The 25,296-nt window shown below is 39.6% G+C and overlaps 1 protein-coding gene across 1 annotated transcript in view; it reads left to right on the top strand.

Moving 5' to 3' along the window:
* The window catches only part of DNAH5 (dynein axonemal heavy chain 5), a 308,983-nt gene that overhangs the window by 175,667 nt on the left and 108,020 nt on the right, over nucleotides 1-25,296 (top strand). The window contains exons 41-46 of the mRNA XM_077809166.1: nucleotides 7,918-8,071; nucleotides 10,615-10,761; nucleotides 12,118-12,359; nucleotides 16,647-16,823; nucleotides 23,894-24,098; nucleotides 24,604-24,746. Of these exons, the coding sequence (XP_077665292.1) occupies nucleotides 7,918-8,071; nucleotides 10,615-10,761; nucleotides 12,118-12,359; nucleotides 16,647-16,823; nucleotides 23,894-24,098; nucleotides 24,604-24,746 (1,068 nt within the window). The remainder of the gene's footprint in view (nucleotides 1-7,917; nucleotides 8,072-10,614; nucleotides 10,762-12,117; nucleotides 12,360-16,646; nucleotides 16,824-23,893; nucleotides 24,099-24,603; nucleotides 24,747-25,296) is intronic.

Raw genomic sequence — 25,296 nt, forward strand, 5'->3', positions numbered from 1 at the left:
CCCAAGTTCTAGTATGGTGGGGTAGAAAAGGGTGTTTCAAGTGGTTGAGAGCCAAGTACTTTTATCCCTGAAATTTCTAAAAAATTGTAAAAAGAACTAGGAGTACCTGTGGCACTTAGAGACTAACAAATTTATTTGGGCATAAGCTTTCGTGGGCTAAAAACCACTTCATCAGATGCATGCAGTGGAAAATACAGTAGGAAGATATATATGTATACACAGAGAACATGAAAAATGGGGGTTGCCATACCAACTCTAACGAGACTAATCAATTAAGATGGGCTATTATCAGCAGAAGAAAAAGAACTTTTCTAGTGATAATCAGGATGTCCCATTTCAAACAGTTGACAACAAGGTGTGAGTAACACTTCCTGGACGCTACAGTGCTAATAAGCAGTGGTCACATAAACACCACCCTATACCGGAAACCTACTGACTGCTATATTTACCTACATGTCTCCAGCTTTCATCCAGACCACGCCACACAATCCATTGTCTACAGCCAAGCTCTAAAATACAACAGCATTTGCTCCAATCCCTCAGAGAGAGACAAACACCTATAAGATCTCTATCAAGTGTTCTTAAAACTACAAATACCCACCTGCTGAAGTGAAGAAACAGATTGACAGAGCCAGAAGAGTACCCAGAAGTCACCTACTACAGGACACGGCCAACAAAGAAAGTAACAGAACGCCACTAGCCGTCACCTTCAGCCCCCAACTAAAACCTCTCCAGTGCATCATCAAGGAACTACAACCTATCCTGAAGGATGATCCCTCACTCTCACAAGATCTTGGGAGACAGTCCAGTCCTCGCTTACAGACAGCCCCCCAACCTGAAGCAAATACTCACCAGCAACCACACACCACAAAACAAAAACACTAACCCACGAACCTATCCTTGCAACAAAGCCCATTGCCAACTCTGTCCACATATCTGTTGAAGGGACACCATCATAGGACCTAATCACATCAGCCACACCACCAGGGGCTCATTCACCTGGACATCTACCAATGTGATATATGCCATCATGTGCCAGCAATGCCCCTCTGCAGTGTACATTGGCCAAACCGGACAGTCTTTATGCAAAAGAATAAATGGACACAGATCAGACGTCAAGAATTATAACATTCAAAAACCAGTCGGAAAACACTTGAACCAACCTGGACACTCAATTTCAGACCTAAGAGTTGCAATTCTTCAAAAAAAAAACTTCAGAAACAGACTCCTATGAGAAACTGCAGAACTGGAATTAATTTGCAAACTAGACAGCATTAAATTAGGCTTGAATAAAGACTGGGAGTGGATGGGTCATTACACCAAAGTAAAAACTATTTTTCCCCTACTGTTACTCACACCTTCTTGTCAACTGTTTGAAATGGGCCATCCTGATTATCGCTACAAAAGTATTTTTTTCCTCCTGCTGATAATAGCCCACCTTAATTGATTAGTCTCATTAGAGTTGGTACGGCAACCCCCATTTTTCATGTTCTCTGTGTATACATATATGTCTTCCTACTGTTTTTTCCACTGCATGCATCTGATGAAGTGGGTTTTAGCCAATGAAAGCTTATATCCAAATTTGTTAGTTTCTAAAGTGCCACAAGTACTCCTTGTTCTTTTTGCTGACACAGACTAACACAGCTATCACTAAAAAAATTGTAGTTTAGTGAAACAAGAGAGGGTAGGCCAGATCTTATAACTGTCTTTATAGATGCCAGTTTGGGGATGTGACTCCCATTATTTAATCACAGGATGTTTTGTTTTTTTTTGTAATGCTCTCGGGGACACCATGATTAAAGACAAATAATCACAACTAACTGATTATTGTATGATTCAAGAGAAAAATAACAATACAACAAAACAAATAGAACAGAAAAAATAAACAATGGGTACTTCAGATACAATCTCTTCTGCACGTTTCTCTGTAGAGATATATCAACAGAGGTTACACCTTCTGAGACTGGTGAGAGTCTACCCTGGTGAGAATGCTCTCCTCTAGGTAAACAAAAACCGAAGTACATTATTCCCCAACTCAGTAATGAGTCCAGTCTCAGTGTATCATAGATTACTAAAATGGGTTATAGTTGGGCAGTTCACAAATGGGCAGAGATAAGTCATCGTTACTAAGGTTACATCTACACTACCTGCTAGGGGCATGATTTCCCTTGCTCACGTAGACATACTCACATTAGCTTTCCTCAAGCTAGCATGAGTATAAATAGCAATGTAGCCAAGGTAGCACTGATAGAGGCAGTGGAGGCATGGCTGAGCTATGTAGAATATAATACCCCTGAAAACAGTGGGTATGTACTCAGCACGGCTCACCTCAACTGTAGCTACAATGCTATTTATACTCCTACTCTCTCCATGAGAGTTAATGGGGTATGTGTCCATGAGCAGGAGACTCTCACCCCTAGCTCATAGTGTAGATGTAGCTATGTCTTAAGAAACTGAAGAGTTTTTGACTTAGTGACTTAAAAGAAACCATCCCAAGGAGCCATCCTGAGACAGGCAAATTAATGAATATTAAAAATCTTAAATTCAAATTAAATCCCACTATTTCTGTTTACCAAGATGAGCATAAGTCTCTATGTCACAGAATGGCTGGCTCTTTCATGGAAGTTGGGCCCAGCCTCACCTTCCAGTTGAAACGGATCAGCTAGAGATCAGGTGATTATAAAAGTCAGCAAGTAGGCCAGATAGAGGGAGAGCTGCAGAGAACTGGAAGGCTCCTGCAGGAGACTGTGGTGCAGACTGGCCCCTGTAGTAGGTCCAGGAACAGCATATGATTCTCAGGCAATTGGCCTGTACAGTGGAAACCCAAAGGGAATAGATAGGTCCCTGCAGAAGACCCCAGATTAGGGTGAAGGAATGACTGATGTTTTGAAATAGTTTTATATAGAAGAAATAAAGTTGCAGCCCTAAGAAAAAGGGCCTGAAGAACACTCTGGTATGGTGTCAAACCTTTCGTGGTGGGCGGGAGAAAGGCCAGCAGTTCCATACACCTCTTCAGGAATGCGCAGTCTAAACAATTGGGTATTTAACAGAAGAAGCTGTTAGTACCTTATGTTATCGTAGCATTCCAATTTCTTAGTAAAATCATTACAAGAAAATCTTAAATCTTATCCCTTTGTAGCACTTCTGCAGATTCCATCTCACCCATGAAACTGAAGTCTCAGTCATGTCATGTTGCAGAGGCAGTGTTGGCCTGCAATGTTGCCACTGCTTTGTTCTTCTTGCTGCCTTGTTGCTGTTTGCTTGTTTGCAGTGATGAAATGAACAGTTTGAGCTGAGTTCAGTGCTGAGAATGAGTGCTATGACGTTAGGAGCAGAGCATGCAGCTTGCTTTCTGAATTCAGAGACATTTACATTCTTCTTTCATAATTTCATAGGAGGAAGAAAATGCACTTCTTTCAGCCACTGTCACCATCTGGCTCAACATGTTTGTGGGCTGGTCTTGTTTGCTTATTCGTGAGCTGAAGATACTATCTGCTAATGCATATACAGCAGGTTTCTAATTGCCTTTGTCTTAGTGGCAGAAAATCTCAGAATGTCTTTAAAAGTTGTAGTTTTAACTTTATTTCATTCAGTCCTTTTTCTGTGGTAACTTTAGTTTCATCAGGTCTTAATAGGAGCTAAAATTCTATTTCAGAAGAGTCCAACTCTCTTAATTCCTATATAAAGATCTTTCATGTTTCAAGTTAGTGTTTTCTAAACTTAAAATATTCTTAGCGACTTTAAACTTGAAGAGTCATCAAAGAAGACATTGACCTTAATCTTTGGAAAGGGGGTTCTTGTCTTTTTGTGTTTGGTAGGGAGTTGCACAAGCATTCGTTAAGGAGTGGCTGCAGATGCTGGTAAAAATTATGTGCAGCTGCATTGTTGGCCGTGGTGTGGTTGATGATGGTAAGATACCCACAGCCAGTAAGTAATCAGATGCTGATAAGTCACTCTAATCACCCTCCAATACTTCCAGACCGGTCAGGCATTGGATGAAAGTACAAAGGCCACCCCTTTCTGATGCAACCTGTCAGGGAAGCCTAAGAAGAAAAATGTATAACCCCCATCTCTATATTCACCACTTCTTGGCCAGGATACTTTAGAAAGTGTAAAAAGAAAAGGAGTACTTGTGGCACCTTAGAGACTAACCAATTTATTTGAGCGTAAGCTTTCGTGAGCTACAGCTCACTTCATCGGATGCATACTGTGGAAACTGCAGAAGACATTATATACACAGAGACCATGAAACAAGGAGGAGGTCTCTGTGTATATAATGTCTTCTGCAGTTTCCACAGTATGCATCCGATGAAGTGAGCTGTAGCTCACGAAAGCTTACGCTCAGATAAATTGGTTAGTCTCTAAGGTGCCACAAGTACTCCTTGTCTTTTTGCGAATACAGACTAACACGGCTGTTACTCTGAAACCTGTCATTAGAAAGTGTAGATATTGATGCTCAGATTTTTCAACTGCTTGATGAGGATGGTTTTAGAAGTTTCGGACACTGTTTGAATGTACCAGGCACCAATTTTACATTTGCCACCAACACGCAGGATACCAGAATGGTCCTTTAGTAAAGTCTCACTGGTCATTTCCCCTTCAGTAGCAGAGTGATCTTTGGAAACTTCAGTGCACAAGTAGGAAAGTTTAATTACCCCTGGGCAAGTATGCTTGGGAAGCTCAGTGTTGGGCAGAAGAACAGGACAGGCAGCAACTGCTGGAATTTGTGGCTGCCAATGACATAGTGATGACTCACTTACTGTTCCATCACTCAAAGATTCACAAACAGGCCTAGTACAGCCCAGCTGGTTTCACTAGCACTATTATTGATGATGTCCTCATTAATCGTCACTGGCAGTCAATAGTCCTGGATGTACGAGTTTGCAGGGGTGCTGAACTTAACACCCATCATTAGCTTCTGTTGCCTCTGACTTTGAAGACTGCCGGTTAATGGGCCAAAATGGGTCAGTCAACCAAAAATGTTTGTTACAGCTGAGCTATCAGGCAGCTCTCTGTTCTGAACTGCTTAAGGCCATCAAAGCATTAGAGACCGAAGTCTCCCTCCCTCCCGCATCTGATGAGGAATAGTGTTGTTTCAAGTTGTTAGTGCTGCCTGATGTCAACTCAGTGCTGGATCCCCTGCCCTTCAAATGCTATCCAGAGATCGTGAAGAGATGCTCACTGCAGTCAAAGGTAGAAAAAAAGAGAGGCTACAATCTTCTTCAAAAATATGTTTGTCAAGAACAAAAACAAAGGCTGAATGGGACATACTTTGGGACGTTGTCAAGTCACTGTGTAAGAAAGATGAGGAATGCCAGTGGTCATCTCAGGCAGCTAATTTAGAACAGGCTGCAGAAAGGCACAATCTCCGCACCCTCTATTCACAGTGTCTGTGAGGGAACATGACCCCAGCTTGTTAAGTTAAATATTGGGGTGGCCGCATCAGCCAGAGTCTGCTGGATCAGTTCCAATAATGGGAAGTTCATTTCAAGATGATCCTTTGTTGTCCATCCCCCTGTAGTCCCTTCTCCATTTGAAGAGGGGCAGGATGTTACAGTAGAGCTGCCTTCCTTCAGCTGAGAGATCTGCATCACAGTCCATAAAGTCAAGTTTGGAAAGGCACCAGAGGTTTGTAACCTCATCCATGAGTTGTAAAAGACAGGAGAGGGTATTGTTGTACTGTGGCTGAATAGGTTCCTCCAGACCATATGGCACGCTAATATTCCTGTTGACTAGAAGAGGGCTAATCTGCTTGTGTTCAAAAAAGGGCGATAAGGCTGGATGTAGCATCTATAGTCAGTGCCAGGGCAAGTTTTTTTGCGTCCCTGTTAATGTCTTGATTCAGTGATGCAGTTTGTGGCAAAGGCTGGGATACTCAATGTGGTCAACCAGATCTTATCTAGAGAGTTTTTTGAGAAGATGGCTGCATTTAATAAGCCGTGTGCTGCACTTTTTACAGACTTACATCAGGCCTTTGGTTCAGGGCATTGAGCAAGTTTGTGGGATCAGATGAGGTAGGCATTGATAGGTTGGTGGATAAGCTTCAGAAAGCAGGTGCCAGTGTTGACAGGCTGACCGCCATTCTGCATTGAGATCTCCAATATGGTAATGACATTGTATTGTTGGCTCAGTTGGAAACGCTGCCGCTGATAGTTGATCTGGTCAGGCAAAAAGCAGTGCACGTTGGCCTGATTGTTAATCTGGATAAATCTGAGTCCCTGGCCATTAACATCAAGCAGGCTCCAGCTCCATATTATAACCAGCTCAATATTAACCCATCCAGATGGGACATCAGGAATGTCAAATACTTGGTAAGTGTCAAGCAGTGCTGGAGGAAGTTCAAAAGATGTGGATGCTTGTATAGCAGCAGCTGCCACCATGTTTCATGTCCTTCAGCTGCCTCTGTGTGGGTGTTGTGACATCAAGCTTGCTATGATATGCAGATCTATCGAGCCACAGTTATACCAACTGTCATATGGAAGTGAAACATGGGCACTGAGGAAGGCTGAAGAATGTGAAGAATCGAAGACCAACAAATTCCAAGGTGTGTACACCAAGGAATGCCACTATACAGCTGGCAATTTTATGGGTGCCAAAAGCTTTGATGGCACAATAACATTGCCAGTGATGGACACACTAAGTATTCTGCCAAACTACCTTAAGTACCTAGCCAGAGATCGATCCATGTGGTGTTTGATCCGCAAGGGGGCCACGTCCCTTTGGGATGTCCCATTACGATGACTGTCAGATAACTAATTTCCCAACGAAATTAAATATTTTTATACTCATATGGCTTCTTTCATTAATGAGTTACAGTGTCAAATGACCGTGCTGTATTTGTACATAAAATATCTTACTATTCAAGTAAGAGCATAAACAAGAAGTTTTTATTTGGATTTAGATGTAGCACATTTACAAATATACATCTCAAAAAAGCTTATGCCATTTTAATCATTTAATGACTAAACAAAAGTTTTCACTTTTTAAGCTGCAACATGGGGTTAGAAGTAACCAAAGCACTTCCCATCTGTATGTGTTCTCTTAAAAGCTAAGTGGAGACTTCAGAGTGCCTATAAAAGGCAATAAGACTTCTTAAATCCTTTGTCTGGGTTTAAACTGAGGAAATGAAGAGAAGAGGGTGAAAAGACCTTTTTTTTTTTTACGTGTTTTATTGCTCTGAAATCATATCCTAGGCATAATTTGTCTTGAACAGAGAATAACCTCACATTCTTTTAAACAAGCTACCATTTATATCATTTCAACTTGTAGTTCTATATAAAACATGAATCATAACTTAATTTTTGAAAATGTAGTATAAAAATAGTATAGGATGTTAAACCAAAATAATCTATAAATTTGCATTCTAGAGTCAGGGTAATAAACATCGCTTTTTCTTCTTTGACACTGAGGGAACCTCTATTGTTGATTAAAAAATAGATTTCCTCAGAATTTCCTTAGCTTGAACCTTTCCTATAATTAAATAACTAACATGCTTATGTTTTTATTTGCTTATCACATTCTCCAAAATCATGTCTATGAAAATAATTGTATCTGCTACAATGCAGTAAAGATACAGGCAAGTTTGTAACAACCTAACATTATAAGAATAAATTATCATTCATTTTTTGCATCAATATTGAAGTTTGCCCCTTCAGTATTAAAACTTATTTGTTGTTGGAATTGTATGTTTTCCACAAATCATATGACATTGGCCACTGTGGAAGATGGGATACTGAGATCCAGTGTAGAAACTGTTGTGTTACTTGGCTTCAACCAGTGCTCTTTTAGAAGTACTGAAACTTAATAAAAATTAAATATGATCAGGATCTTGTAATGCATATATACCTTGAATCTGATTAGCGAATTGTTCTGATTCATAAAAGAAGCAATAGTTTGGATTTATGTCAATATCCACAGGTTGAAGAAGCTGGCCTAATTAGTCATCCTCCCTGGAAACTGAAAATTATCCAGCTGTATGAAACGCAGAAAGTAAGGCATGGAATGATGGCCTTAGGTCCTAGTGGGGCAGGTAAAAGTACTTGCATCCACACTCTGATGAAATCCATGACAGGTACGGAGCCATTTGTGTTATGTAAAGCAGATTTACAATTCTGTTATTCTTGCAAATAATTTACAATGTTTACTTTTATCAAAGGGGATAAATCATTGTAAGGATGAAGTTCAGTGTATGGTGCCCTAGTGCACAAATCTTCATGTGTGAGTAGTAACAAGGGTTACTTCTCTAAATTTTAAGCAGAATATTAAAACAAATTAGGAAGGAAAAACTGATAACATCTTGGAGAAGATCTCATGTACTTGTATTACATTCAGCTTACCAGTATGAGCGTCAGAGACTTTCATTTAAGAGATGTGCAAAATAAGGAACACAAAGGTTGGAAGGGTGGGTAGGTGGGTGTATTGTCTCAAAGGACAGAGCTGAAGAAATGTTGAAGATTCCCTTAATGAGGAATAATTGTGGAAGATGATCAAACAGGCACAGTGCAAGGATTTTTAACAGCATAAGATGTTGTTCATCTTTGTCTCCAGAAATCTACCTTATTTTCTCATAGCCCTGGTCTACTGGTAGCTGAAGTCGACATACTTAGGTCGACTTACCGTGGTGTCTTCACCGCAGTGAGTTGACTGCTGCTGCTCCCCTGTCGACTCTGCCTGCACCTCTCGCGGCGCTGGAGTACAGGAGTCAACGGGAGAGCACTCTGGGGTCAATTTATCGCTTCTAGACTAGATGTGATAAATCGATCCCCGCTGGATTGATCACTGCCTGCCAATCTGGTGGATAGTGAAGACATACCCATAGTTCTTAATTATGACCATTTCCATTTCTTGCCCCCCCACTTCATACTCTCAGGGTTCCATATGTTGGCCATCTTCTTTCTAGTCAAAAGAAGGGTTTGATGGGCTTTTGGATTCTGTGATTTAAAACTTTAATATTTGGGATGGAGAGGTATCTGTTTTGAGGCAATTTTTCCCCATCTTCTGTTACAAAACTAAGCATGTTGCTTCTGCAGCTTTCTCCATATTTGTTGTCCCTGGAAGGAACTGTCTGGAGCCAAGACTTTAAATCCAGATCTTTGATATGGTAAATAAGAGCATTGTCACTAGACCTTTGGGACTGACCCTCAGTCTTATGTGTTAAGGACCCTACATTTCAGACCTGACCTCCAAGGACCAACACTCGTACAAATTGTGTCTTCAGTTCCTTAGCTTCACAAAAGCATCTCTTGAAAATGCAGTGAATTTCTACTTGTAAATAGTGTAGATAAATGCCTGGATAACTTTATGCATGCACATACAGTTAATAGTACATAATGTAAATAGTAATGGTACAGAAATACTATCCAAGGTGTGCACAAAAGTAACAAACATAACCTAACACTAGTTTAATTCAAGAGTGAAACATCTTCTTTCTTATTCCTCTATGCCAGTTGATAGTTATCTGTTGCTGTAGATGGCTTTGTGAGGCTATTAATTACCTGACTACTTCACAGCATTGGTTTTATATGATTCCTGATAGACTTGCCAAGTTGCCTGTGAAGATGTAGTGTAAAGGAATAGTTTTGAAGAGAGAGGACAAACTGTAATACACTTCCATGCAATATCTTGGTTCAGTTAAAGCCAGCATAAAATAAAAATAATTTAATCTTTTAATTTTGGCTCTTGCTGAGAAAAGAACTCAAAGGCAATATGGTACCTTCTTAGAGTTTTTGGTATGTTTCTGCAGAACATTTTACTGAGTATTGCCAAGATACAGATGATGCAGCACATCTGTCCATCTGAATATCTGAAGTAATAATGCCCACAGATGACCTTATACTGCAGTAGTTTTGTCAGGTCATGATTTGCAAAACTGCTTGATTTTTTTGTACAGCATTAAAATTTTACCCTTCTGGGCACTACTGGTATTAAAAATGAAAAATTTCCTTCTTGCAATGCAAGTCATATTTTTAAAAGTCCATTGTCTATACTTTACTCAGGATTATTAGAGCTAAGATTTTGTTACATCTTTACTGCTGATCAAACATTAGACATTTTTGGAAAATGAAACATAGTCTTGTATTAATAAAGGGATTTTAAAGGTCAGATGTTGGTTATATGAATGCATTCCCTGTGGCTGCTTGAGAAGTTCTGTGATCATGCAACTACAATTTAATTGGGTTAGTCCAAGATGAGCAAGAACATATTGCAGAAAATGAGGGAATGTAGAGAATAAAGTTTCTGTGTGGTACTTCAAGCACAAGATATAGAAAAGTACATTGAAAATTAAAGGCATTGGAACTATGTAGTTTAAAGAATCACCACCTTAAATAAGGCCTTGAATACATGTCATCATGTTGTTGTGCTCTCCTTTACTTGTCAATGCATGGATTTCTCCTTTACATCATACCTGGAAGGAGTACTTTATTGTTAATTTTTGACAGCTCTAATTATCAATTTGATATACAAGAAGAAATGAATTTTCAAAGTAATCTTGCAGTTCTGATAGTAGTAAACCACTAACAACCGTAAAATTTTGTGTGGTAAATTAGTGTAATGCCGTACCATGACATTTGGCTTGAAATACCAAAGGTTGACAGATTGATTTGACCTTTGTAGATTGCGGACAGCCACACCGTGAAATGAGAATGAATCCCAAAGCTATCACAGCACCTCAGATGTTTGGTCGCCTTGATGTAGCAACCAATGACTGGACAGATGGGATTTTCTCCACTCTGTGGAGGAAAACTTTGAGAGCCAAGAAAGGTAAATCACACAACAAAAACAAACAAAACACTACATGTCCTAGCACCCCCAAACCAGTGAACCAACCAAAGCATTAATCAAAAAGCTGTTTTCAAGCAAATAACTAATATGGTTTCAAAAGTAAGACCTCCTTGCATGGAGAGATAATCACTACTCAGAATGTGTTATCTTCAGGTTGCAAAATGGCAAATTCTATTCCACTAATTTTCCCAATCCTTTCTTTGAAGGATTGATCATAGGATTAAAGAGGAGGTATCCCTTTGTGTAATTTTGCACCTGCTGCTGGACGTTAAGGGAATGGCTTTGAAAAACATACCTTGTTCCTTTCTGTGTTTGTGTACCCATGTTCACAGGCACTTGGGATTTCAGTGTGTAAAGGATACAAAGGAAAAACCTTGCCTGGCCACACTATCCATTTTTAGGCAGAAACATTCATTTATTTCAAAGGAGACTTGTATTGAGCCCCATATTATAAACTTGTTGTATATTAATTTACTTGACTACTCAATTTTCTAGTTCAAAAACTGGGTCACTGGTGACTACAGTCAGGTAGTATTTGGCTATTGAGCAGTCATTTCTCTATAGATAAAAATTGTAAGTAGTGATCAGACATTATTTAAGGTAAATTACTGTAGTTGAAATTTGGTAGTATTGTCTACAGATTAACTGGCCTAAAAAGACTTTCACAATATTGCAAATGGCTCCTATCTAAGACTGATTATTGTGCTTCTGCAAGACAAAAAACAGTTGAAATAAAGACCGATCCAACTCCCAATAAAGTAGATGGAAAAAAGGCCATAAACTCCAATGGGAGCTGGATCAGAATGATAGAAGTTAGTGTAAAATTACATGAAATTGTGCCTAACAATTTTCTGACAACTTGTATTAACTAGTATTTCCTACCTAGTTTAGGGATTGTTGTTTGAGCATCATCAAAACCTTTAGAACCAGAAGATTTGTATTATTATTATTTTTTTTAAAGTACAGGATTTCTACCATGAGTTTTGATGATTTAATTAAATGGGAGTTTATATGAAGAGCTAAAATTCTTAAGATGGGAGATAGTAAAAATCCATGAATCTGTTGACCAGAATGCTACAAGCATTACCAGGTGTTCAGCAGATAATGCTACCTTTATGTGTTGTGGGACAGATAAGCATTTGGATATGGACAACAACCGATCAAATGCTTTATTTCAAACTGGTAGAAACAAACTGAATCACAACAGTTTCTTTTGTATTTCTTGTTGTTACAACAATTAGACTTAGTGTGCAATATTCTGTACAATAAAGTGTAATTAGATAATGCTTGTGAGACCATATGATTTGCTTCATAGACATGTTCTTTGGATTGCAGGTGAGCACATCTGGATAGTTCTTGATGGTCCTGTTGATGCTATTTGGATTGAGAACCTGAACTCTGTACTGGATGATAATAGAACCCTAACACTAGCTAATGGAGACCGTATTCCGATGGCACCAAACTGTAAAATAGTGTTTGAGCCTCATAATATTGACAATGCTTCCCCTGCTACTGTGTCAAGGAATGGCATGGTTTTCATGAGTTCATCAGTTCTCAACTGGAGCCCTGTTCTTGAGGTATGGTCCACAATAATTAGATGATTCAATATATTGGTAGAAGTATTAATGAGGTATATTTAATGAGTGTTGAATACCAATGATTTTCAAGTAGTTCATTGTGTTTAGGTTATAACTTGGGGTTATTCATTTTATCCAGTATGTTTATTCAGTTCAAACACTGTGTAAATGCATTAATTGTAGTCTCTCTTAGACATACTGCCAGCTGATCAATTAACATAACTATGCCCCAGGTGATGGTATTGAATACTGAAAGATTTAAGTCTTTAGAAGCTTGGGTGGTCTATTACACTTTCCACTTTTTCATTCTGGAATTTCAGTCTGTGTTTAAGAATATGGAACCTAAAGCCAAATTCCTAAAGCTATATTTAGGCTCTTAAAGGGCCTGGTTTTCAAAAATACCAAGCACCCAATAGCTCCTAGTGCAGTGAATCTACTTCAGACAAGGTAAGGGTTGGGGAGAGGGCAGCATGGATATACTCTGTGGTGCTATGTTCCTCCATGTCTTCCTATTCCCTCTTCAGCTTCAAGACAAGTATCACATGAGCCCACCTAAAGGACCTTTCCCCCTTCCTAGAACTAAGCGTAATGGAACCAGTACATTTGGCTCTTTAACAATTCCTCTGATTTATCCACAGAAATCCCTGGTACCAGTATTAGCTAATTGACAAAACAGGTATTGTTTGTCTTAGGTGTTCCTGAAGGTTTTGGTATTGACCATAATTACATTGAAGAGCAGGAACTTATCTGTATTTAGTCTTCAATGGTTTACTTAAAGCCTTACTTGCCGGAGAAGGTTCACAGCACCCTCTCAATACTTCAGACACACAGTTTGGAAATAAAGTTGATGAGCTCTTTGATTCCCTTTGGAGGTTGGTCAACTCAGATCGAAAGAGGAAGAGTCAATCTTCCCAACAGGGAAAACTTGACAAGATCCAAACTCTGATTTTTATGGTGTCATAGAACTGTTAGCCATTCAATAGCAATTCCTGGATGTGTGAGTCTCTATGTGGAGAGGTGACTCATTGGGCAAGATTGCACAGGAGAGCTTCAGGGGTCACTTTTAACACCCTGAAATCATTCCCAACAAGAAATGTGGAGGGAAATGCAGATAACATAGCGATCATTTCATTGTCCTGATGGAAACAGGATGCCCATGTGATTTCTGGATCCTCCATTCACAGTCTGGACCTCAAACTTCTGACCATGGATGATGACCTCTTAGGGAAGGTGAGGTCAGAGGGCTCAGAGCATTAATTTATTACATATAAGGACAATCCAGTCAGGCCTTCTGGACTGAGGATCACCTAATGAAGTAGCATATCCTGATCCAGTCCAATGGTGATATATGTAAACTGGCAAAGTGGCACTGACAGCAGATCTAAACATAAAATCAATACACTTCATTTCCTGTGCACTTAATGTACATATGTTAAATGTAACAAAAGAGGTTAGCCAGTCTGTTCACAAATAGCCTGTAGACACTCATAAACTGATGCTTAATCAAGAAGTTTTTATCTGATCATCAGGAACTTTGGCTATCTCCTGACGAACATACACACCTTCTTTTGAATCATGAACTTGGCAGCTCTTCACCAGGGTAAAAATGATCACTGGGAACAATTGCTTTCTCTCACAAATGGAAATTTCCCTTGTATGTACATCCTTCAACTTCTGGGAAGAATCATAGAGTCATAGAATATCAGGGTTGGGAGGGACCTCAGGAGGTCATCTAGTCCAACCCCCTGCTCAAAGCAGGACCAATCCCCAACTAAATCATACCAGCCAGGGCTTTGTCAAGCCTGACTTTAAAAACCTCAAAGGAAGGAGATTCTACCACCTCCTTAGGTAACGCATTCCAGGGCTTCACCACTCTCCTAGTGAAAAAGTTTTTCCTAATATCCAACCTAAACCTCCCCCACTGCAACTTGAGACCATTACTCCTTGTTCTGTCATCTGCTACCACAGAGAACAGTCTAGATCCAGAAGCTCATAAATCAGAAGCTTAAATAAGAGGAAATGGCTATCATATTCACTGTCCCCAAATTGGTCGTGAGAAACAAAGCTTCAGACAATGGAACTCTTAACCCATCTTTTCAGTAGGAAAGGATCTCTTATCCTATTTGGGATTACCTGATCCTATATCTTGGCTCTTGATTAACAAATCCTAACTGAGATTTCTGCCAGGTTACAAGCTCCTACCATCCTGCAGAATTTCCACCCCTTTTGTTCTACCCAAGAGTGTGGATCAAATGGTTCACATCTGAGTCAGGAGGGGGAAATTAACCCAGAAACGAACAGTTGCTCTTGACTTCTTAATGGATGGACTTTGGGCCATAAGATTGTATCTTTCACCACAGAGTTATGTGGTATTATGAAGGCAAATTGATCCTAATCTCTGGTAGATTACCAGTTTGGGGTGGTTCCTCAAGGCAACAAGCCTATATAAACTAACAGTTAAAACTATTTCTCTGGCCTTAGACCTGACCATAATATTACCAACTTTCATGATTCAGCCATTTGAACCAATAGCATCTATTTATTCTCCAGCACATCTGTTTATACTTTCTTCTCTTCATGTGCCAGTATATTTATGCCTGTATCTGTAATTTTCACTCCATGCTTCTGAAGAAGTGGGTTTTTTACCCACGAAAGCTTACGCCCAAATAAATTTGTTAGTCTTTAAGGTGCCACCGGACTCCTCATCATTTTTGTGGATACAGACTAACACGGCTACCCTCTGATATATAGTCATATTTTGTCTCTATAAAGGTATGCTTCCTGGCTGCAGTCAATCAGCACAACAGTCAGATGTCTCTGCTCTTAGTAGTCATGATTCTTACTATATCTTCCAAGAGTGTAGGGCAGTTCTTCATGTTCCTGGGACATTTACTGTCAGATTTGATTATTTTTTTCCAAAATTATTTTTCTCTATGCCTAAATCCTTCTTTATCCCTGAAGGAAAAAACATGGCATGTGCTAGATATAAGAAGAGCTATTAAAATTATTATTAGCAGAACTAACACATTCAGGAAATAATAAACTTGAATGGTTTCTTTCCATTCTAAATCTCTTGGCCTGAAAACATCTGAATCTGCCATAGGTATTTGGAGAGAGTACTGCATTGCTAAAGTATATACAACTACAGATACACTGAAAATTTAGCTTCTTCTTAACTTATTGTACTACTGTTCTGAACTATAAGCATCAAGTAGTGAATGCTGTATTGAAGTGTATTAAGGAGGGATATGTGAGGAAAAAGAGAAATTAGCATCTGGAGAAATATTAGCTTGGCGATGAGTCAGTACACAAAACCAGGACCTTGGTGAAAAAATGGAACTTTGGCCATCAATATTGGTGCACCAATTACTCTCACACACAGGAAAAATGAACTTGTAGGATAAAAGAAGAAATGGCAATAAACTCAGGAAAACCTGCACCAAAATAAAGTATACATACAAAAGCCTCAAGACTATCCTTTGGAACTACAGACAAATATCAAAGATGGAAGTATTCCTAGTAGAGCAACTTGGGGTTTTGCCATCCTTTATTACATAAGTATTTAAAAGGCAGTGATAAGCATAAGTATTTCTGTAAAGCTCTGACGTGATGTGTTGCATGTAGCGACATTCAAAAAAAGTGGATACTAAATTTTCTCCAATTTTGAACTAGTTTGAATATGAGAGGGAGGGAGTTGAATGAGGTACTATATATTTGTTGGAATCAATTAGACAGGGTATATTTTTACTGCCAAGAGATTTTAAAAAAAAAAGGCATTTTAAGACTGCATGATTGTCCTCTGATTGGCTTCCAGACATGCTCAGCTCAGTTATTTTGAACTTCCAAACTGGGTTCTGGGGGTAAATCTGGGTGGGTTCTGGTGTAGCATCTCACAAACGTAAATATTATTCAGGCTAAATTAATCCCTGAGTTCTACCTCTAACTCCATTTTTATATAGCCACTTTGCAGAGTTGAAATGCACTTGAAACAGCTATGCTGACTGAGAATTAAAGTGGAAGTTTTATCTCATGAGCAGTGATGAATGACTGGCTGTGATTTTGGCCCAGTTGTGCTTTTTAATATGTGTGTGCAACTTCCGCTGGGAGTTATACATACACATGAATGCAGAATTTGGCCTTCTGTTTGCACCAACAAAGAAAGCTGAATCTCAGTAAGTTAGCATGTCACTTGAGTCTGTTTTACTAAAATCTTGAGAGTGTTTAAAAATATTTTGAAGTCTTGATTTGAAATTAAAGGATATTCCCTCCCTCCTCCATGGATAATAGAGCTTTTTGAAAAAACGTTCTCCTCAAGAAGCTGAAATTCTGCGTCAGCTGTACACTTCATCATTCCCCGAATTCTACTACTTCAGCATCCAGACCTTGGAATATAAGATAGAGATGCTGGAGGCCTTTGTGATCATGCAAAGCATTAACATGCTGCAGGGACTTATCCCTCCGAAGGTAAGCTGGTCAATATTTTGCCAACTATTTATTCTGGCTTACGTTATTTCATGCTGCATGGGTACATATTAGAAAGCACACCAGGATAGTTAGAGAAGAGACATTCCTGTAAAGATGTGGGAGCTTAAAATATCTTACATGTGAGTACCTAGTTTCTGTTGAAAATGACACTTAGGATGGTCCATACTTATTTCAGTATGTTTATATAGTGCTTTTTCTGATATTTTTACAATGACAATTGTAAGAATTCTTATGCGGCATCAGACAGCAGTCGCCCTAACTGGTGTTTTAATAACAGGAGTGACTGGATGGCTCACAGAATGGATAATGGACTGCAGGGCATTTCACTTATAATTTCTTAAATGCAGACGAAATGTTGAATGTGGTGGTAGATTTTTATTTGTTGTTGCTTATATGAAATAAGTTTTCCCTTGGAGTATGTCGTAGAGGATGTGTTCAAAAAATTGGCACTTATTGGCAGACTGAAAAGGGAGGCCAAAGAGTAGATGTACATGGTGAACATCTTCATGCCTATAGAGATGGTTTCTTGAGACCTAGGTTTGAAGCAGATTGGATTAACAGGGCAGTATGGGGAAACTTGCAAAGCTGATACCCATGCTGCTGAATATTGACTCTATGGTCAAAGAGAAGACTTCAGTTCTCAGTGTTTAGATTTTCATTAAGACTATGTCTTCACTTAAGGTTGTATGTAGTGTACAGACACTGAATGCCCCCTATCATAGGTATAAATATCAGTGTAGATGGTAAGGCACTTCTTAGGTGAGTAAAGAAATGTCAGAACTTTAGAATATATATATCCTATGTACATGCCCAAGCAGTGCTTCCCCTGTCTTATCCTGTTGTCGGAATCTTTTACTGTTGCATGTAACTACGTACTGCATTGTGGATGCAGATTGCTTTTCACTGCGATGTGTAGGTACACATACCCTACACATTGTCACAAGTATAGACCAGGCCTAAAGGTACTGGAATGAAAAAGGGGAATTTTCAAAATGTTCAGTGCTGATCTTCCTCTTCATTCATTGAGGTCAATGGCAGTTTACTGTTTATAACAGTGGGAACAGTTACCCAGTGTCAGCTGCATTGGAGAAATCCAAGACAATGCTGTGTAAAATTGAAATATAAAAGCAGAAATAGATTCAGCAGTTTGAACATTATCTGGGACATAATTCCACAGCAATGATTCTTAATCAAGAAGGTGGAAATAGTAGTCTTTATCAGCCTGTATTTCCTGGTTTTTGCAGAATTCTTTGAAAAATGCCAAAACTTCATCATTTCCCCTTTGCTGTATACAGTACTTACTAACCATCATTACAGCAAAATTCAGGTGTACACATGTTGTCATAGTCATAGAATTCATAGATATTTAGGTCAGAAGGGACTATTATGATCATCTAGTCTGACCTCCTGCACAACGCAGGCCACAGAATTTCACCCACCACGCCTGCAAAAAACCTTACACCTATATCTGTGCTATTGAAGTCCTTAAATCGTAGTTTAAAGACTTCAAAGAGCAGAGACTCCTCCAGCAAGTGACCCGTGCCCCATGCTACAGAGGAAGGCGAAAAACCTCCAGGGCCTCTTCCAATCTGCCCTGGAGGAAAATTCCTTCACGACCCCAATTATGGCGATCAGCTAAACCCTGAGTATATGGGCAAGATCCATCAGCCAGATACTACAGAAAATTCTTTCCTAGGTAACTCAGATCCCACCCCATCTAATAGCCCATCACAGGCCATTGGGCCTATTTACCATGAATATTTAATTACCAAAACCATGTTATCCCATCATACCATCTCTTCCATAAACTTATCGAGTTTAATCTTAAAGCCAGATAGATCTTTTGCCCCCACTGCTTCCCTTGGAAGGCTATTCCAAAACTTCACTCCTCTGATGGTTAGAATCCTTCGTCTAATTTCTAGTCTAAATTTCCTGGTGGCCAGTTTATATCCATTTGTTCTTGTGTCCACATTGGTACTGAGCTTGAATAATTCCTCTCCCTCTCCGGTATTTATCCCTCTGATATATTTACAGAGAGCAATCATATCTCTCCTCAACCTTCTTTTAGTTAGGCTAAACAAGCCAAGCTCCTTGAGTCTCCTTTCATAAGACAAGTTTTCCATTCCTCGGATCATCCTAGTACCTGTTCCAGTTTGAATTAATCCTTCTTAAACATGGGAGACCAGAACTGCACACACTATTCCAGGTGAGGTCTCACCAGTGCCTTGTAAAACGGTACTAAAACCTCCTTATCCCTACTGGAAATACCTCTCCTGATGCATCCCAAGACCGCATTAGCTTTTATCACGGCCATATCACATTGGCGGCTCATAGTCATCCTATGATCAACCAATACTCCAAGGCCCTTTTCCTCCTCCATTACTTCTAATTGATGCGTCCCTAGCTTATAACTAAAATTCTTGTTATTAATCCCTAAATGCATAACTATACACTTCTCACTATTAAATTTCATCCGATTACTATTACTCCAGTTTACAAGGTCATCCAGATCCTCCTATATGATATCCCGGTCCTTCTCTAAATTGGCAATACCTCCCAACCTTGTATCATCCGCAAACTTTATTAGCACACTCCCACTTTTTGTGCCAAGGTCAGTAATAAAAAGATTGGTCCCAAAACCGATCCTTGAGAAACTCCACTGGTAACCTCCCTCCAGCCTGACAGTTCACCTTTCAGTAGGACCCGTTGTAGTCTCCCCTTTAACCAATTCCTTATCCACCTTTCAATTTTCCTATTGATCCCCATCTTATCCAATTTAACTAATAATTCCCCATGTGGCCTTACTAAAATCTAGGTAAATTAGATCTACTGCATTTCCTTTGTCTAAAAAATCTGTTACTTTCTCAAAGAAGGAGATCAGGTTGGTTTGGCACGATCTACCTTTTGTAAAACCATGTTGCATTTTGTCCCATTTACCACTGACTTCAATGTCCTTAACTACCTTCTCCTTCAAATTTTTTCCCAAGACCTTGCATACTACAGATGTCAAACTAAAAGGCCTATAACTACCCGGATCACTTTTTTTCCCTTTCTTAAAAGTAGGAACTATGTTAGCAATTCTCCAATCATACGGTACAACCCCTGAGTTTATAGATTCATTAAAAATTCTTGCTAATGGGCTTGCAATTTCATGTGCCAATTCCTTTAGTATTCTTGGATGAAGATTATCTGGGCCCCCCGATTTAGTCCCATTAAGCTGTTTGAGTTTCGCTTCTACCTCAAATATGGTATTGTCTACCTCCATATCCTCATTCCCATTTGTCATGCTACCATTATCCCTAAGATCCTCTTTAGTCTTATTAAAGACTGAGGCAAAGTATTTGTTTAGATATTGGGCCATGCCTAGATTATCCTTGACCTCCACTCCATCCTCAGTGTTTAGCGGTCCCACTTCTTCTTTCTTTGTTTTCTTCTTATTTATATGACTGTAGAACCTTTTACTATTGGTTTTAATTCCCTTTGCAAGGTCCAATTCTACTTGACTTTTAGCCTGTCTCACTTTATCCCTACATATTCTGACCTCAATAAGGTAGCTTTCCTTGCTGATCCCTCCCTTCTTCCACTCCCTGTATGCTTTCTGCTTTTTCTTAATCACCTCTCTGAGATGCTTGCTCATCCAGCTTGGTCAACAACTCATGCCTATGAATTTTTTCCCCTTTCTTGGGATGCAGGCTTCCGATAGCTTCTGCAGCTTTGATTTAAAATAATCCCAGGCCTCCTCTACCTTTAGATCCATAAATTCTTCAGTCCAATCCACTTCCCGAACTAATTTCCTTAATTTGTGAAAGTTAGCCCTTTTGAAATCAAAAACCCTAGTTGCAGATTTATTTTTGTTAATCCTTCCGTTCAGTTTGAACTGAATTAGCTCATGATCACTTGAGCCAAGATTATCCCCTACAACCATTTCTTCTATGAGGTCCTCACTACTCACCAAAACCAAATCTAAAATGGCATCCTCTCTAGTCGGTTCAGCAACTACTTGATGAAGGAATGCATCAGCTATCGCATCTAGGAAAATCTGAGCCCTATTATTATTACTAGCACTCGTCCTCCAGTCTGTATCTGGGAAGTTAGTCTACCATGATCACCAAGTTTCCATTAGTATTTACTTTATTAAAAACATTAAAAAGGGCTCTATCCATATCCAAATTAGATCCCGGCGGTCTATAGCACACCCCAAGCACTATCCCAGGGGAGGCTCTAATAGTTTTCTTCCCCAGTGTAATTTTTGCCCAGACGGACTCAGTCATATCCATTCCATCACTTCTTATTTCTTTACATTCTATCTCATCATTGATATACAATGCTACTCCACCACCTTTACCTTTATTTCGGTCTTTCCTAAACAGCACATACCCTTCAATACCTGTAGTCCAGTCATGACTACTATTCCACCATGTTTCTGTTATCCCTATAATATCTGGTTTCACTTCCTGCACCAGTAGCTCTAGTTCCTCCATTTTGTTACCTAGGCTCCTCGCATTAGTGTACAAACATCTTAATTTTTGCTGTTTGGCCTCACTCACATTCTGTACCCTATTAGGCAGGGTCATTTTACTGCCAGTATAACCTATTAGACTTGTATCTACACTGCCCTTCCTCCTACCCACAGCTCTATCCTCTCTTACTTCGTTTTCTTTACTCTCAATGCTAAATTCTGGCGTGGAGATTACCTGGACATCTCCCAACCATCTCCCCCAAATTCCTAGTTTAAAGCTCTCTTAATCAGTTGTGTCAGCCTCCATCCTAGAAGTCTATTTCCTTCCCTACTCAAATAAAGTCCATCCTGAGAGAACCGTCCTCTATCCATGAATGCCTCCCAGTGGCCATACATCCCAAAGCCCTCCTTATAGCACCACTGCCTAAGCCATCTGTTGATAGTCATAATCTTGTCACACCTTTGTTGCCCTTCTTTAGGAACAGGCAGAATCCCACTAAAGATCACCTGAGCCTCAATTTCCTTAAGCATCTTCCCAGCCTAGCATAGTCTCCCTTAATACTTTCCAGCGAGAATCTAGCTGTATCATTTGTTCCTACATGAAGGATAATTAGGGGATTCTTTCCTGCTCCCTTTATGATCCTTTTCAACCTCAGGTCTACATCCTGTATCTTCGCACCTGGAAGACAGCACACCCTCCTATTCTCTGGATCAGCTCTGGTTACAGGCCTATCTATTCTACTCAGTAAAGAGTCCCCAATCACATAGACCTGCCTTTTCCTGTTGATGGTGCTATTCTCCAGTCTATCCCCTGTTCCCTCTGGCTGCAAGTTCTTTCCATTCCTGTTCTCCCTTGTAATCCTCTTTAACCCATCCTGTATCCTCCTGGGGCTCATATTTGGTGTAATCTCCATTAACTCTTCCCCTTTTCCTATAGGACTAGCCGCTCTTCTCTTCTTCCTTGCCCTTCCGCCTTCAGTGACTACCTGCTGAGCCCCTTCTTCATTTTCCAACTCTGCAGACCTATTCTTGAGCTCTATTTCTCCTTCACTAGCCCGTCTTTTAATCACCGTTTTGGTCAAAGGCTGCAGCCTAATTTCTCAGTTGGAGCCCCCTGCATTAATTTAATTACAGCCACATTTGAAGGTGCACTTTGTTTCTTTGCTATTGAACTGCCAGTGCAAATACTAGCATGCGGGTGGCTAACCAACTGACTTGCTGCTGTTAGCTTTCTGATGATAAATTGCTTCTTCTAAAAGTTGAATTGTTTCCATCTTGCCGGGGAACTCTCTTAAGCAAACACTGACATCTCTGCAAAATTGCTGAATAAGAATTTAATTAAAGACAAAATACAGGCCAAGATTTTTATTTGCCTGGATTGCCTCGATGGAGGATGCTGCAAAAAGACCAATGCCACATGTGACCAATTGCACTAGAACTATTCCTATCTACTTATCCTTATGTGAAAACATAACTTTATTCATTTCCTTAAAAGTAACATATTTAGACTAAACACCTCTGGTCTAATACTCAGTACCCAGTGGCATGCCCCTTAAGCTCAGGGCTGTCAGGACATATATTGAAAAATACAATATAAGATGAATAAACTTACATCAAAGCAGCAGCACTCATCCCTTCCACTCACTTTAACATGTGTAAATCCAACCCACCTCTTTACATGCATTGCCACCATATAAAAACCCTAATCTCAACAGACTCAACCTTCCGACTATGCCGGGTCAAATAGATTAATTTAGCAGCGTTCCTGGAAGGCAAGTAAATTTGGACCATGGAGGGAGAAGCACATGCCTCCTTTAAAGAAAAAAGCTTCTATGAATATTGTTCTTCCAATGCCTCCTTTTTTTTAAAGGGGATCCAACCACAATTGTGGCAGCATAGCACAGGGAGAGGTGTGGTACTGCAGGCAGGCAAGACCCACGACATCTTTGGCTTTTTAAACTCTACCAAAATACAAATTCAGCCAGTGCAAGCCGCAGAGCACTGTTAACATATGCTGCCTTTGAGAGCCACCATTTAATTAGCGAGCAGTTGCATACTGCATCATGTTAATTTTCCATGTATATTTAAGGTATATGCCTGGGAAGAGATCTCTTAAGAGCATTAGACTATAGGCATAAAAAATAATAGGTCTCTGCCTTAAGGAACCTTGAGTCTAAGGCCTGAAACCTGTAACCACATATCCATAACGCAATGGGACTACTTGCGTCATAGAGTAACCCATTAAACATATGTAATATTTGCAGAATCGGGGCTTTAATGAACTAATAAACCAACTACTCATCTTTCCCTGGGCTTCTGGAGAGAAATAAGCTATTTGTTTGCTATGGGTTTTTTTCTGGTGGCTATTTTTCTGAATTAAGGAAAATAAATAATATGACACAATATGTATTGTAGCTTTTCGTTTGTGTAATGGTTGCCCAGAGCATAGGTAGGGACACCTACTGAGACTTATGTAAATTAAAGCTAAAGGTTTTCACCTTGAACATACAAAGCAGAGTCTGATGCAGGAATTGTTTCTTGGACAGGCCTTAAGCCATGAAAATAGCTAAAACAATGTTTCACCTCTCAGGAGCAAGGAGGGGAAGTAACACCAGAGTACCTGGAAAGGTTGTACGTCTTCTCCCTCATGTGGAGTGTTGGAGCATTGCTGGAATTGGAAGACCGATGCAAAATGGAGCACTGGCTTCGTAATCATAAAAAAATAAAGCTTGATCTTCCCCATATCTCAGAAGGAAGTGAAGATACCATGTTTGACTACTATGTGGAAACTGATGGTTAGTAACCCACTAGCATATACCAGATAACATTTGAAGAGACATGATCTTGAAAGAGTATATTTTATATTATTAATTAATTAATAGAGAAGGCACTTCAGGTTGTATACTTTCCCATGTTCCTTGACAGTTTTTGTTTTAAAATCATGCTTTACTACTGGTTTTAATAAAGTTTCCCTCTGTTGCTGTGAGATACCAAAACAAGGGCAACTGACTACACAAGGAAACAGGGACTTTGTATCACAAAATGCTGTCAAATGAGCAAAGGTAAGCAAGCTGGTCACTTGTAACAACAGGTCATGTGGTCCTTCCCATGTGGTTTTTAAGAATACTCCTTGTTGATTGCTGATCCTCATAGAGGGTGGGTTTTGCCTGCAGGGCCCACTGCCCCGGACAGGTTAAGGGAACTTCATAGGTAACAATCCACTTGTACTACTAGTTGGAGAATGGGATACAGGCAAATTCTTTGTTTCTTTGAAGTATTAATCTATTCTGTTCTGACAAGGTAAATGGATGCACTGGAGTACTCGTGTTGAAGAGTATGTGTACCCCACTAACAGCATTCCAGAGTATGGTTCCATCTTGGTGCCAAATGTTGACAACGTGAGGACAGACTTCCTTATTGAAACAATTGCTGGGCAGGGCAAGGTATCATTCTTGTTTGTGTGTGTCAATGATGTGGTCCGCATGGGCGGTGGGAGAGTTAAATTATAAATGGCAACAAAATGGTAGATGAAATTCAATGTTGATAAATGCAAAGTAATGCGCATTGGAAAACATAATCCCAACTATACATATAAAATGATGGGGTCTAAATTAGCTATTACCACTCAAGAAAGAGATCTTGGAGTCATTGTGGATTGTTCTCTGAAAACATCCACTCAATGTGCAGCAGCAGTCAAAAAAGCGAACAGAATGTTGGGAACTATTAAGAAAGGGATAGATAATAAGACAGAAAATATCATATTGCCTGTATATAAATCCATGGTACGCTCATATCCTGAATACTGTGTGTAGATGTGGTCACCCCATCTCAAAAAAGATATATTGGAATTGGAAAAGGTTCAGAAAAGGGCAACAAAAATGATTAGGGGTATGGAACGGTTTCCATATGAGGGGAGATAAATAAGACTGGGATTTTTCAGTTTGGAAAAGAGACGACTAATGGAGGATCTGATTGAGCTCTATAAAATCATGA

This window comes from Eretmochelys imbricata, chromosome 2, assembly GCF_965152235.1.
Source record: "Eretmochelys imbricata isolate rEreImb1 chromosome 2, rEreImb1.hap1, whole genome shotgun sequence".
Taxonomy (NCBI): domain Eukaryota; kingdom Metazoa; phylum Chordata; order Testudines; family Cheloniidae; genus Eretmochelys; species Eretmochelys imbricata.